General features: G+C 49.3%; 2 protein-coding genes across 2 annotated transcripts; one reads left to right on the top strand and one right to left on the bottom strand.

The window, feature by feature from the left end:
* Positions 1-852: 852 nt before the first annotated feature.
* LOC101776585 lies at positions 853-1,877 on the top strand. Its single transcript, XM_004962645.3, has 2 exons — positions 853-1,128; positions 1,247-1,877. The coding sequence occupies exons 1-2, from the start codon at positions 1,022-1,024 to the stop codon at positions 1,620-1,622; spliced, it is 483 nt and encodes a 160-aa protein (XP_004962702.1). The 5' UTR covers positions 853-1,021; the 3' UTR covers positions 1,623-1,877.
* A 1,008-nt stretch (positions 1,878-2,885) lies between these two features.
* Positions 2,886-14,751, bottom strand: LOC111256768 (probable carboxylesterase 18). The gene is made up of 2 exons (XM_022825289.1): positions 14,665-14,751; positions 2,886-3,518 (listed from the first exon to the last, which is right to left on the bottom strand). Exons 1-2 carry the CDS (start codon positions 14,749-14,751, stop codon positions 2,886-2,888), a joined length of 720 nt encoding a protein of 239 aa, XP_022681024.1.
* Between the last annotated feature and the right edge of the window lie 846 nt (positions 14,752-15,597).

Below are 15,597 nucleotides of genomic sequence, written 5' to 3'. Positions count from 1 at the left end.
TAGCTGGGTTCAACTAGCTAAAGGAATCTTTAGCCAGCTAAAATTTAGTTGGATCCTGTTTAGATCCATAGCAGCTAAATTTAGCTGGCTAAAGTTTAGCTGATGGATCCAAACAGAACCTAAGGTAAGAGATAATGGAAGTGATGTGAAAAGAGAGAGGAACAAAAGTAGACCGAGGAGAGATTTCTGTTGGGAGTGTGTACATGCATGACATTCGAGTATTTCTCCAGTTGCTAACACTCGATTTTTCTTAACATCGGATGAACTTCGGATGGCCTCAGATCATCTTCAACCTCCAACACTGTCTTCATTTATTAAATCTCCAGCAAGTTCTTCCTCCTCCTCTACCCTACCCCACCACCGCCTCATGTGCTACTGCTATCATGGTGGGCTAGGTCTCGAGAGAGCTTCGGGAATCTTCTAGATACTTCAAAGAGCCTCCAATTATTAGTAGATTAGTAGTAAGATAGTTGGATTGGACCTTGTTTTAAAATGAAAAATGCACATTTTTTAAAAGAGGAGAAAAATGTACCTCAGGTCTCGTTGGATTGGACCTTGTTCTAAAACGAAAAATGCAAATATTTTTAAAAAAGAAAAAAATGTACCTTAGGTGTATTATTTATTTCTTGTACGATAGCCTAACTCGTCCGTGTTATTGTGGTGCAGTTCCCACCAATACGTAAAAAACTAAAACTCAAAATAAGATCGACTGACACCAAATGAACATTTGATTCCTAGGGAACAGTAGTAACAGTGAAATTAATGGCAAAGTCAACTCCTGCCCAACTCGATCTCTCCACGCCGTTGACCTCTGACTCCTCCCTTCCAGATGCAAACGTGAGCAAGACTGCGAGTGCTTTCCCACCCGCACTCCACTCACCTGCAAACATGCACGCCGCCTAATCTCCGGCGCACATACCTCACCAGGTTCCAGATCTCCTCCCCAAACCAAGCTCGTCCTCACCAAGTCTAACCACGACGCAGTCCAGGGCCTAGCTGTGCCCGTGAGTGTAGGAGATCGATGGCCGGCGCCGACGGCCAGCGGCTCTGCTGGGACCTCTCGCGGCGGGCCGGCTCCTTCCTGCGCATGGCGCGGCTGGCGCTCACCGGCGCCGCTCCGGCACAACTGTGAGTTCTCCCTGCCATGTCTATGGTCGTCGTTTCATGTGCTAGCTGGTTGATGATCAGTCGCAGACCGTGTTGAACTAATCTCTGGTCTCTGCAACCAAACCGATGCGTGCTGCAGGGTCGTCGAAGAGGAGGTCGTCGACGGCCACAGCTGCGACCCGTACTACAAGAGCATCAGCACGGAGGACAACGACGACCTCGAATCCGACGAGCTTTGGCCGGAGGAGGACGAATTGGAGCTGCTCGTGGACGGCGGCGAGGACGGTGGGTCAACGACGAGAGGCGTGTCTGAGAACAAGAAGCCCGATCGGTTCGTCAGGCGCCGGCGTGCCTCGTTTCGTTCGAAGAATGTCGCGGCGGTGGAGGAGTCGTCGGAGCCGTTGGTGCCGCGCCGCGCGGCGAAGCGGGCGAACGATGCCGAGGTGGTTCAGCACCCTTTCGGGTGGGATCGTCGAGGGAGCGAGTCGTCGTCGTTGCTGCTTGTTTCTTCCTAGTATCTCGTCGTCTGACTGAAGAGAAAAGGAAGCGGCTGGCTGTGCTTGAATCGGAGAAGCGAAAAGATGTCCCTAGCCTCAGTTTCCTTTTTGCCAACACGCAAAAGTTTTGCGCGTCAATTTCATCCCTAGCCACTGTTGATTATACACGACACGACGCACATCTGAAGTGACAGAGTGTGCAGGTTGTTATGAAAGTGGGATCAACCTTCAGTTGAGCTTGAGCAATATATCTTCTGCATTTTCATTGGTGGATACTGAGATGTGTGCCTGATTGTCTCATCGGCTTTTCTTACTTCTCGTGGTAGTAGTAAAGACTAAAGGGGCTGTTTACACAGCCCTCGAGTGTAGAAAATCCTTCCCATACCCGATTTTTTTTAACTGTCAGATCCGAAATCAACCGTTGTGATCGCTCCATCCTCCACTGCCTTCTTTACCGAGCCGCCACCGCCCGCCGCCTCCGGTGCCGTCCCCAGCACCGGCGAGTCCCACCCTCCCTCTACCGCCCCTCCTTCCCTCCTCCCTCCACCCTCTGCCATTTGTTCCCATCGTTGGAGGTCACTTGAGCCGCCCCTGCCTCCTCCGCTACCCTACCTATCTCCGGTGGCTCTCACCGTCGGATCCACTGCTGCCGTCTTGATCACTCCCACCATAACTCGTAGCGGTGCTCGCCTCCACCACCTCCACCGCCCAACCGAGGGTCCACCGCCACCCTGCTCCGGCAGCGCCTCACCGCCTCTGCTCACCCGCCGTCTCAACTGCTACCACCGCCGGTTGGCGAGCTACCCAAAGGTCCTTCTACACCCGGAGGCCACAGGTGACCCTCACCCCCAAACCCTAACTTGACGGAGCTGAAGAAGTTGCTGCCGGAGCTCAAGAAGAAGGTGTGTGGCATGTGATTAGGTGGTGAAACTGAGTGTGGGGAGGAGGAGAAATGCTTGCAATATAGCTTTCACCAAACTAAACGGGCGCACAAATCGGTGCTGTGCTTGTGCGGACCCGGTGGGTCCATTAACACATGAGTTGCCCTCGTCCGTCGATTGCCGACGTTCAAAAGATTCGATTGACGGAAAGCACATGAGGATTTTAATCCATTATTTTAAGCAACATAGGAATGCATCATTCGACGAGCGCACAGCAATAACAACAACCCGTGGGCCCTGGTACGGTGGCATAATATTGCATGGATTTCACGTGGACTATTCCACATAAACCTCCCTGCATGCTGCAATGCTCCTCCATACGGCGCGACCATCATCTAAACTATAGCAATGAATGCTTGGACCTATGTTCGTCGACGAAGAGCTTCATGTCCTCGATGAGCTTGCCGGAATCGGCGAGCTCCGGGAACGCGTAGAAGCCATGGAAGGCATCCCGGCACTCGACCACCCTCACCACCTTCCCCTTCCGGCGCAGCGTCTCCACGTACCTCGCGTGCCAGTCCTTGAGCAGGTCGAACCCGCCGACCACGACCATTGCCGGCGGGAACGCCTCGGCGAGCTCGACGCCGTCGCCGCACACGCGCACCACCGGGTGGTCTCGGGTGGCGCCCTCCGGCAGGAACTCCCGCCAGTAGTGATCCGCTCGCACGATCGTAATTATGCGGCTGGCCTTCTCGAAGACCATCTCGGCTTCCGTCTGCTCCTCCCCGCCGAAGAATGGCTGGATCATGATGGCGCCGGCCAGGCGGAGGCGGATGGGAGGTGACGCCGCCGACATGGACGCCCAGCGCTGGGCCACGTTGTGAACCATGTTGCCGCCCGAGCTGTCGCCGGCGAGGAAGTGGGTCTGTGGTGCTACTTGGGGGCCGTGGTCAAGGCTAGTGGAGGAGAGGCTGGTGTCAGGGGCGCTGGGGCCTTTGGGGCTCGAGCGAGCAATCAAACCAGTGGGAGAATGCTGGTGTTAAAATGCTATCCACGCCATTCCTCTCAAGTCCTCCAACCAAACAAAAAACTAGGTCGAACCTAACCCCTCAACCAAACATGAAATGGGTCGGACCCAACCCAGAAAACTGGAACGGAGCCTGTTAGCCGTACATCCCTGAGCCCACGAGGAGCCATGTACGGACTCACACAAAGGACGTACTCGGTCACGTATTAGGACATGAAGACTACTACACAGGGAACGTAGACTACATGAACTCCTGAAGAACTAGTCGGAAGGTGTAGGACTACTCTGCCGAGTTAGAGTAGAACTCTCTAGTCGCATCTGACTAGTACTCTTGTACAAAAGACTACCCTGTAACCTTGCTCCCCCGATATATAAGGGCGGGCAAGGACCCCCTTGAAACAGGATCAATCGAATACAAGCATACAACACACAGGACGTAGGGTATTACGCGATCAAGCGGCCCGAACTTGTCTAAATCGTGTTCCTACATCACCATCAACTCCTTGATTTCGGCAACACCCACCAATCAAAACACTATCTCGGGTACTCCCTTGATAGGTTGCCGGGTTAAAAAACCGACAGCTGGCGCGCCAGGTAGGGGCAGTCGCTGAATTCTCCGCGCGAGGTCGATGGCTCTAGTCATCATCAAGCCTGCGTTCGTGGTCAAAGCGGGCGCAATTTCATCTTTGGCTTCTGGTTCTGCATCGCTGATGGCGCTGGATGTTTCCAATGCTGCATCATCGAAGAACAGGAGAAGAAGCATCCCGGCGGAAACTTTCGTCTACATGAGGCAGAGGATTCCGTTGAGAAATTTGAATTTTTCGATCCGAACAACACCGGGTTCGACCACAACTCGGACTCAACCACAAATCGGACTAGTCCGCGCGAGCAGGCAATTCAGCCATCATGTGGACCGGATACAACTCCAAGCCGATTCCCGTGTGGACTCCGAAACACGGTCACGGTTCATCAAAAAGCTCTATTCAAAGTCTAACATGGAGTGGAGTCAATTGAGAACCACGACTACGACTCGTATTCTCTTGAAAAACTCCCCTTGTCAGGTTTGAGCAGGGCCTGGTAATCACATCAATACCGCGAGGCAGATTCGTCCACTGGCTGAGCATGAAGCCATCCTTCCTTGCCCAGGAGTCATAACATCAAGCTCTGGAAGGTACTCACCGGATAGGGAACTTTTTGTTGTTGTCTCAACGATCGATGGAATAGGCACCAACAATCAGCACCAGAGGACTCTTCACCAGGAATGCCATGTCGAAGAAGTCTCCCAAGACAAATTATCGGCTAACGCTCCAGAAGATGAAACTAGCGACCAGATAACTCAAAGAAGGGCAAGAAACGCTTAGAGAGCAGATCGTCGTCGACTACTTGCTGCAAGACTCCCCGAAAGGAACCTCAACAGAGCATTTGAAGCAGTTCAATCATGGGAACATTACACTCCACTTGTAGCTGCCGCTTCGATCAATCTTCTGACAACAATCATGCCTCAAGATAAGTTCAGCAAACTGATATCACACTTGGCAGAGCGTGCTACAGGCTCCTCGACAAGGAAGCACCAATCCCATCCTTACTTCGCAACCCAAGTCACCATGATGGTAGCAGAGACCATGCAAGACACTCAAACTAGCAACATGAAGAACGAAGACAACATAGGGGCGTACTCAAAGGCCCAAGGCAAAGCACAGATGCATGTAAAGCTCCAAGATGAAACAAAGATGCAGCTGAAGGTAGTCGTACAGCCTCCGGGGAAGGCCCACGTCACCGCAGAGCTAATCCAGAACCCTCGCACATCAGCGATCTTAGGGAAAGACTAAACCACAACCGTGATGCTCAAGATATAATCAACAATCACCGTTGTGAACGTGAAGCTGAAGGTGATGACAATGACCACTTCCCCGCTTTCACAAGATGAATCATGAAGACTACTCTACCAAAGAAATTCAAACCAATGAGCTGTTGGAGGTATGCCCTAGAGGCAATCATAGAGATGATTATATTCCATTTGTATCCATGATTTATATTGTGTTCCTTGAATATCCATTAAAGGCTACTTGAATTGATTTGCAATTATGTGAATTGTATGTGAAACTCTTTACTTGTATGGTTATTCTAAAGTTGTCCCTAGTCGGAGTTCATGTGAGGACACACATGAATATTAGACTAGCACATGTATTAGTTGATGACTATGTTTCACAAGTCATGGACATGGAGATGTTGAACTAATAATGTGGGCACATGTGGAGACATGTGCTAGGAATGACCCAACACGAGAAGTAGTTCTCTCTTTACACAACATATACGCTTTGTCCTTAGACCTGAGATTGTCGCATGTACTCAAGATGTGGATCGACTTACTTAGGGGCTATCAAACGCTACGCCGTAACAGGGTAGTTATAAAGGTAGCTTTCGAGTTTGTCAAGAAGCATGCTATGAGACATGGTCAATCAAGATGGGATTTGCCCCTCTCTGATTGAGAGTGATATCTCTGGGCCCCTCGAGTGATCGGATCCGAAAATGCATGGCCATGCTATGTATGGTTAAGAGTTAACCTACAAAGGGATTCCGAATCATAGGATCGAGAAAGAGCGGTCAGCTTGAAGCTAGACCAAATATCGTGAGGCAAAGGGAATAGCATGTATATAATGTTGTGATGGTTCGTCTGATATGATCTTCGTGTGCGTATAGGAGTTGGCACGTCTTGCTAGAGGCCGCTACCGACTATTGGGCCGAGTAGGAGTACTCGGGCCATGTCTATACGTATCCGAACCCATAGGGTCACACACTTAAGGGGCTGGAAGCCCAATTCGGATGTGATCCAAGTTGGATTAGGTTTAGAAGTACTAATGGGCCTCGGACCTAGAGGCCCGTTAGGAACCTCTATAAATAGAGGGGTGGGGGCACCCTAGGGTTCACACCTTTTGGCGAAACACATCTGCCGTGCCTCCCACGCCCTCGCCTGTTGCAACTCACGGATCTAGCAGTCCGGCTTGTGATGCTTCCTCCCTGCATGTGTGGATACCTTGGAGGTGTTGCGCCTGCAGCACTTGGACGAGCCGCCGACGAGCCACGACGAGCCGCGGCACGAGGGCAATCTTGCTGCACGTGGACGAGCTGCTGAGGAGCTGCTGGACGTCGACGTGATCGACTACGTACGACTACGCTAATCGACTTCGCTGCATCGACGCGAATCTACATCTTCCGCACCAGTAGTGCGTCGAGTGGTAATCCCATGATCCTTACATAGCAGTTTTCATGGTTTACGCGATAGAATTTTTTGATTTGCGCTAGTGTAGCCTACCTCGTATCCCAACATGAGCATCACCAAGTATGATGGCAAACAAGACCCAGTTCAGTGGCTCTGCTGCTACTCACTAGCAGTCCAAGCTGCAGGTGGAAGCGATGATACAAAAGTCATCCACTTCCCCGTATGCATGGAAACTGCGCCACTAACCTGGCTCGAACCTTTGAAGCCTAACTCCATGGACTCGTGGTCTTATCTAAAGAAAGCTTTTACAAGCAACTACGCGGGAGCTATGCAGCGCCCTGGGAACATAATTGACTTGGCTCAGGTTTAGTAGCAAAAGGATGAATCCCTACGCAACTACCTACACCGCTTTTTTGACAAAAAGGCTACAATTGTCGACATCTCAGAGGCAAACATGATAGAATGCTTTCAAAATGACCTCTGGGACCGATGCATGTTCCAAGACTTTGGCAGACGCCGTCCAGCAAATGTCAAAAAACTTAAAATTATGGCTCAGTCATTGGCAGACGAAGAAGATAAGGAATGCGAAAGGTTCGACTCACACCACAATCGCGGGCGTGACAACAACAACCAAGGTAACAACCAAGAACAAGACAGAAACCGCAACAGCAATCACCGAAACAACTACTCGGGCAATCAGAATTGCAAGCGCAAACCAGACAATATTGTTGCAGCAATGTCAAACTCAAGCAAGAAAGGACCAAACAGACGAAATGATGTCCCTTCATTCAACGAACTACTAAAGAAACAATGCCCATGGCACCCCGCACAGCAAGCACGCTGCAATAGACTGCTACAGCCTTCGTAGAGTAATGCAAGAGCTACTAGAACCTCCTGCCAACAACAATAGCAATAACAACAATAAGGACAAAGTCAAGGGAAAGATGGATGAAACTGAAGACGGCGAAGACAAGTTCCACACTGCGTCTAAAACTATCAATGTCATTTTTGGTGGAATTCCAGGCACTGCCTCCAAGTGATCCAACAAATTAGTACTCAGAGAAATCATGGCTATCGAACCAGCCACCCTACACCTCTCAAATGGTCTGAGGTACCCATTACCTTCAGTAGAAAGGATCAATGGACTAACTTCCCGGAACCAGGATGTTTCCCTCTGGTACTAGACCCAGCTGTCGTAGGCTCAAGACTAACCAAAGTACTCATCGATGATGGCAGCGGACTCAACGTCATCTTCGCCAAGACTCCACAAAAGATGGGCCTCGACATCACCGAAATGCTTACTCCAACGGACTATCCTTTCTACGGAATCGTCCCAGGCAATGCAGCTATCCCATTAGGACAAGTCGTCCTATCGGCCACTTTCGGCACCAAAGAGCATTACCGCACAGAATACATCCAATTCGAGGTGACCGACTTTGAGACTTCTTATCACGCCATCCTTGGTAGGCCAGCCTTGGCCAAATTCATGGCTATCCCACATTACGTGTACCTGTTACTAAAGATGCTAGGACCAAAAGGATATCTATCTCTTCGTGGAGACCTGAGACGGTCCTATGACTGCGACATGGAAGCTTTTGAGATAGCCACGACTACTCAAATACCTAGCTCCATGCAACAAGTCTTCATTATGTCAAAGAAGCTCACCCCGGCAGAACTCAAAATTCCAGAGAACAAGTCGGGAGCCACTAAAGTCAAGCTAGCAAATGACAAGGACTTCAAAGCCATTGACCTCAAGACTAGCAACTCATCCAAAATCGCCCTGATTGAAACAGGGCTAAGCCCTAAATAGGATAGCGCGCTCGTCAGTTTTCTTCAGGCAAATCGAGACATTTTCGCATGGAAACCGGCTGATATGACAGGTGTGCCCAAGGAATTGATCGAGCACTCACTCAACGTCGATCCTAAAGGTACTCCAAAAAGACAGCGACTACGAAGATTCGGTCAAGACAGAAGAGACGCAATTAAGAAAGAGCTAGCCAAATTACTCGCGGTAGGTTTCATAAAAGAAGTTTTCCATCCTGATTGGTTAGCCAACCCAGTTTTAGTTCAAAAGAACAACAACAATGACTGGAGGATGTATGTCGACTACACAGACCTTAACAAGCATTGTCCCAAAGATCCCTTTGGACTCCTCAGAATTGACCAAGTAGTCGACTTCACAGCTGGGTGCATACTACTCTGTTTACTCAATTGCTACTCGGGATATCACCAGATAGCACTCAAGGAAGAAGATCAAGCCAAGACCGCGTTCATCACCCCTTTCGGAGCATTCTGCTACAAGACAATGTCCTTTGGGCTGAAGAACGCAGGAGTGACTTATCAACGCGCAATTCAAATGTGCTTTGAGAAACAACTACACCGCAACGTAGAAGCCTACATGGACGATGTAGTAGTCAAAATCAGGAATCCAGACGATCTGATCGCAGACTTAGAAGAAACTTTCACAAGCCTGCGAGCGTTCCGATGGAAACTCAATCCTACCAAGTGCGTTTTCGGCGTACCATCAGGGAAACTACTCGGGTTCATCATCAGCTATCGAGGCATCGAGGCAAACTCTGAGAAAATCTCTGCCATCACCAAAATGCAAGCCCCATCCGGCATAAAAGATGTGCAGAAGCTTACAGGCTGCAGGGCGGCCCTAAACAGATTCATATCAAGGCTTGGAGAACGGGGTCTACCTTTCTTCAAACTACTCAAGAGAAAAGACAAGTTTCCATGGACAGAGGAGGCGGATAAGGCTCTGTTACAGCTGAAAGACTTCCTGTCAAAGCCACCAATCCTCACAGCTCCAACACCAAACGAAGACTTGCTGTATATTGCTGCAACCACTCACGTTGTTAGCACAACAATAGTAGTCGAAATGTCTGAACCAGGCCACATATACAAAGTCCAGAGACCAGTATACTTTGTCAGCGAAGTACTCTTGAACTCCAAGACACGGTACCTGCCGGTCCAGAAGCTAGTCTACGTCATACTACTCACTTCACGTAAATTGCGACACTATTTTCAGGAAGACAACATATCCGTCATCATTGACTTCCCGCTTGGTGAAATCCTCCACAATTGAGACGCCATGGGCAGAATCTCAAAGTGGGAAGTAGAACTTGGAGCATTGTCCTTGGAATTCAAACCCAGAACAGCAATTAAGTCCCAAGCTCTAGTTGACTTCATGGCTGAGTGGAGGGGAAATCAATTGCCTACACCGGTAGAACGCCCTGAACACTGGGTCATGTACTTCGATGGATCTCTCAAGCTTGAGGGAGCCGACGCAGGAGTACTCTTAATATCCCTTAAAGGCGAAGAACTCAAGTATGTTCTTCAAATCTTTTGGAAAGCGTCAAATAACAAAGCCGAGTACGAAGCACTACTACATGGTCTTTGCCTAGCAATCTCATTGGGTATCAAAAGATTACTAGTCTATGGTGACTCATTAGTAGTCATCAACCAAGTCAACGACGAGTGGGACCGCAACAAGGAAAACATGGACGCATACTGCAAGGAAGTCCGCAAACTAGAGAACAAGTTCTCAGGCCTCAAATTTCACCATGTGGTCCGCGAAAACAACGTTGCTACCGATGTTTTATTTAAAATGGGTTCAACATGCGCAGAAGTCCCAGCAGGCATCTTTGTTCACGAATTTCGCAAGCCGTCCATAATAGAACAAGCAACTCCAGCAACCACCAGTAAGAGTCCACCAGAACCTGACTTTGAGATCATGATGATCGAGGTAGACTGGAGGACTCCTTTTATCGACTACATTAAAGAGCACAAGCTACCTTCCGACAAGACGTAGGTAGAACAAGTCTCACGGCGAGGAGCGTCCTCGAGAGTACTCATGAAGTGCGTCACTCGCGAGGATGACAAGGAAATCTTAGAGGAAATACATAAAGGAATCTGCAGGAATCACGCATCCTCAAGAACAATAGTAGGCAAAGCTTTCAGAGCAGGATTTTATTAGCCAACTGCGTTGGTAGATGCAGAGGAACTAGTCCACAGATGTCAAGGCTGCCAGTTTTTCGCCAAGCAACAACACGTCTCTACCTACGAACTCATCACAATACCTCCAACGTGGCCTTTTGCATGTTAGGGGTTTGACATGATCGGTCCACTCCCAACAGCTCCAGGGGGATTTAATCGAGTTGTCATCGCCATCAATAAGTTCACCAAATGGATTGAGGTAAAACCCATCATTTTCCTAAGGCTGATAAAGTTCTTGACTTCTTGGACAAAATTGTACATCGCTACGGATTCCTAAATAGAATTATAATAGACCTGGGCTCAAATTTCAACAATCATGAGTTTTGGGATTACTGCGAGAATAGTGGAATCGACGTTCACTACGTCTTCGTTGCTCAACCAAGAGCCAACGGCCAGGTTAAGCGCGCCAACAGCATGTTACTCGAAGTTCTCAAGAAAAGGCTGCATGACATTAGCAACACCAAAGGAGGCAAGTGGCTCAAAGAACTACCCAACGTTCTCTGGAAGCTACGTACTCAACCATGCAAGCCTACTGGGCAGTCGCCCTACTTCCTCATCAATGGGTCAGAAGCCATACTTCCTGCTGACATCATGTGGAGGTTCCCTGCGGTCGAGCAATATGACGAAGGGGCAGCAAAGGAAACAAGGCACTTAGACCTCGGTAGCTTGGAAGAATCATGCTGTGCAGCACTCGTATAGTCAGCAAGATACCTTGAAGGACTACGCCGTTACCACGATCGCAACGTCAAAGAACATTCTTTCAACATTGGTGACATGGTCCTCAAGCGTATTCAAGATATAACGGGGCTGCACAAACTCAAGTCACCGTGGGAAGGGCCTTACATCGTGTCCAAAGTCACAGGACCAGGATCGTACAAGCTACAACAACTCTCCAGCGAAGAAGTCGCAAACTCCTGGAACATTGAGCACCTATGTTGTTACTACCCATAGTCAGCAGACTAAGCGGCACTGAACTCAGACCATTGGCCTCAACCTTTCATTTATGATCAATAAATTTCCTTTTGGCAACTACCGACTACTCGTCTTTGCCTACAACTAGCAGCTTGCAAAAGCAAGCTAGCTGCAACTTGAGCTACACAGTTCTATGAGCCTCTGCGCTCTGACTTCGACTTGTTTCAACAAGTCTAGCGGCTCTCAAAGGCGGGTTAGCTGCAACTCAAACTATTCAGCTCCATGAGCCTCAGTGCTCTTTTTCCCGACTTATTCCAACAAGTCTAGCAATTCGCAAAAGCGAGTCAGCTACAACTTGAGCTATTCAGCTCCATGAGCCCTAGCACTCTGCCTTCGACCTATCAACATAAGTCTATATGAGTTCTCTACAACTCATACAGTGGCTTACAGCTGCAATTTGAGCTACTCGGCCAACAAGTCTGCACGAACTACTCAGTTCCACAGGCATCAGTTTGTCACAACAGATAGACAAAGAGTACACAAAACTACTCATCTCATTTCATACATGCAATCTTCGTATTAATGAAATTTTGCAGGATTACAACAGATAACTCCACTTTAAGAAGTTGGAGTGTTCAGAGTACAACATAAGTACTCAACAACGACTACATGCAACTACCTACTAGCAGTCACAATAGAAGTCCCTGGCTTTTATTATACCACAAGGATACACTTGAGCCTGGTGACTACTCACAGATGAGGAGCAATAAATGCCAAGAGGCGGGAAGTGCACACAAGAAAGCTACGCTCTAGGCAGTTATGCCCTTCTCCTCTCAGTGGTGGCACAGACGGAGACTGGGGCTCCACGCACTCCAGTCCCGCTGCCCACCATCAACATCTTTTCCCCTATGCAAATACTTGGAACTCGACTTCAAGTACACATCATGCACTTGAGTCTTGTCCTGAGACATTGCAAAGGGAGTGAGCAGTCAGCACCACACCTCTATCCTCGATCAGACAACTAGATAAAAACCGTGAAGCTCATCATCCTTCACCTGCGAGCTCCAGCATGGTTACTGTCGGTGATTTATACCAACCATCTACCAAGGGGTACCCGAGGTAGTAGAATGTGTAGCGGGGCATCACCGGACCTAGAACTTGAAGGTAAAAGTGAGGACACAAGACACAGATTTATACAGGTTCGAGCCGCCGGAGTAGCGTAATACCCTACGTCCTGTTTGGGGGTGTTTGTATATTGCGCCCTGCGCTTGGGTGTTGAGGTATGACCTGCCGAGCTAGGTACCCCTGCCCTCCTTTATATACTGCAGGGGGTAGAGTACTAGTCGGATTATAAGGAGGAGTACTAGTAGGATTACACGGGATGAGTCCTAATAGGATTACATGGGATGAGTCCTAGTAGGATTACAGGGGAATCCTAGTAGGAGTCTGACTTCTTCCTTTCTTGTGGGTATTGGGGATGTGTCCCCGACAAGCCCCCGAGCGCTTCATAGTCGAATGCAGCAGTCTTTGAGTAGACTTGAGATATTCGCCGAGTAGTCTTGGTGCTCTTCGAGTACTTTGTCAGGCTGAATCTTTCAATGCTTCTCAAAGCTGCCATGAGGCTATGGTGTGCTCAAAGTCTTGATCAACATGATATTGTAGTCTTCATGTATGGAGGGCGGCGAAAGTTGCACTCCATATGGAGTAGCCCCCGAGCCTTAGGTTGAATCGTAGAATCAGGCTGAGGGTCAAAATCTTGAATCTTTCTCTTTCGACTTGAAAAAATCGATTGTTGGGTGTAGCTTATCAGCCCCTGAGCCTTGGATTGATTGAATAATCAACCCGAGGGTCTTGAATCTTCACTCAGGTCATCATTCGAGTAGTTTTGCGGTGTCCAGCCCCCGAGCTTGTGCGACAGGTAAGTCATTGGAGCCACGTCGAGTGGTTTTGCAGCGTCCAGCCCCTGAGCCTAGGAGCTAGATGAGCCACTGGAGATATTCCGAGTACTGATTGGTGCTTAGCCCCCGAGTTTGGGAACTAGCCTGTGCCGTTGGAGGCATGCTTAGCGTCGTTGAAGCTCGATCTGAAAGAAAAGATGCATACATTATGTAGCATTTTTGTAGGATTTTGAAACTGCTAAAATTTATTCAGTGATCAATATGAAAGTTGTGTCATGCTCTTATTTTGGTCATATTCTTCCCGAGTAGTTAGCCTGTTACGATTAGGCTCTCAGTCTCTGGGTAGCCGTTGCCACTGCGTGTGTGAGATCGTTGTCTCGTATACGCGTATGGGCTTAGGCGTGACAGATGCGCTGAGGCTTTCACGAGTTAAGGCGTGTTCTGCTCGAGAAGAGTAGTGACCTTAAGAGAAGACAAAAGTGAGAGTAGTCGCTGCTGCGACAAGAAAGAGACTACACGATTGCGAGTCAAGCTCTTGTTTCAGTCATACTCTTCCCGAGTAGTTAGCCTGTTACGCTTAGACTCTCAGTCTCTAGGTAGCCGTTGCCACTGCGTCTGTGAGACCTTTGTCTCGTATACGCGTATGGGCTTAGGCGTGACAGATGCGCCTGAGGCTTTAGCGAGTTAAGGCATGTTCTGCTCGAGAAGAGTAGTGACCTTAAGAGAAGACAAAAGTGAGAGTAGCCGCGCTGCTGCGACAAGAAAGAGACCACAATTGCACAAGAGTTTGCTGCCCTCCGGCGAGTAGAGCGTGCGTTGTGCGCAAGAGTTTCCAGCGAGTAGAGCGCATGTTGCGCGCAAACGGAAAATAAGCTAGAAAATAATTTAGAAAAGTAACTTAGCTTGATTCGTGGAGGATTGTTGACGAAGCCGTGACGGTCGTTGATGAAGCCCTAATAGTTGTTGACGAAGTCGACTAGTCGGAGGCGATTCTGACTAGTTGTCGATGATGCAAAGTTTGCCCCGACTAATTTTTTAGTTGAGACGAGGAGTTGGAGTAGTTTTCCCTCGACTAGCCTTGTAGTCAAGATGAGTAGTGGAAGTAGTCGTCAGCGAGCGTCACGATGTGGTCGAAGTAGTCGTCGGCGAGCCGCCCGTTGTAGTCGTCGAGCGCCGCGACGTACTCGGAGAAGTCGTCGACAAGCGTCATGACGAAGTAGTCATCAGTGTGTTGTCAAGTGAAGTAGTCGTAGTAGTCGTCCTCGACTAGTTGAGACGAGTAGTCGACGAGTCACCCGTAGTCAACGGAGTCGTCGATGTGCCCGCGACATAGTCGAAGAAATCATCGGCGAGCCGCCCGTAGTCGTCGGTGAGCTCGCAATGTAGTCGGACTTTCGAGTTGTAGTCGAACTCAGAGTCGTTGTTAGACTTTGAGTTGGAGTTGAAGCTGGAGTCGCCATCGGACTCCACATTGCGGTCGAACCCGGAGTCGTCGTCGGACTTGGAGTTGTAGCCAGACCCGGAGTCACCGTCGGACTCCTAGTAGTCGGACTCGGAGTCGCCATCGGACTTTGAGTTCAAGTCGTGGTCGGACCCGTAGCCGCTGTCGGAGTTCGAGTTCGAATTGCGGTCGAACCCGAAGTCGTCGTCGAAGTACGAGTTTTGCAGTTGAACCTTGATCCGAGGTTTAATTTGTGAATTTTCTCGACAAGATTTTCTGCTTCTTGTGGAAGAGAGTTCCCGTCGAGGCGCTTCTTCTCCTGGTTGTCGATGATTCAGCATTGGAAGGACCCAGTGCCGTCGGTGATGCAAAGTCAGGAGTCGAAGATGAAGGTTGTGCCCGCTTTGAAAGCGAACGCCGGCTTGAAAATGAGGTCCTTCAAGCTCGCCCAATGATCTCGACGATCTGCCCCATGGTGGGCGCCAATGTCGGTGATTTATACCGGCCGTCTACCAAGGGGTACCCGAGGTAGCAGAATGTGTAGCGGGGGATCACTGGACCTGGAACTTGAAGGTAAAAGCGAGGACACAAGACATAGAGTTATACAGGTTCGGG

Source organism: Setaria italica, chromosome III, assembly GCF_000263155.2.
Source record: "Setaria italica strain Yugu1 chromosome III, Setaria_italica_v2.0, whole genome shotgun sequence".
NCBI lineage: Eukaryota > Viridiplantae > Streptophyta > Magnoliopsida > Poales > Poaceae > Setaria > Setaria italica.
Note: the sequence above shows the minus strand (reverse complement) of the source record. Positions and strands in the feature narration are given on the sequence as shown.

Coding starts and splice junctions, on each gene's coding strand:
- LOC101776585 (XM_004962645.3), top strand. CDS start 1,022: ATGGCCGGCGCCGACGGCCAGCGGCTCTGCTGGGACCTCTCGCGGCGG. Junction 1,129..1,246: donor GGCGCCGCTCCGGCACAACT/GTGAGTTCTCCC, acceptor TGCGTGCTGCAG/GGTCGTCGAAGAGGAGGTCG.
- LOC111256768 (XM_022825289.1), bottom strand. CDS start 14,751: ATGACGCTTGTCGACGACTTCTCCGAGTACGTCGCGGCGCTCGACGAC. Junction 3,519..14,664: donor ACGACTACTTCGACCACATC/GTGACGCTCGCT, acceptor TTTTAACACCAG/CATTCTCCCACTGGTTTGAT.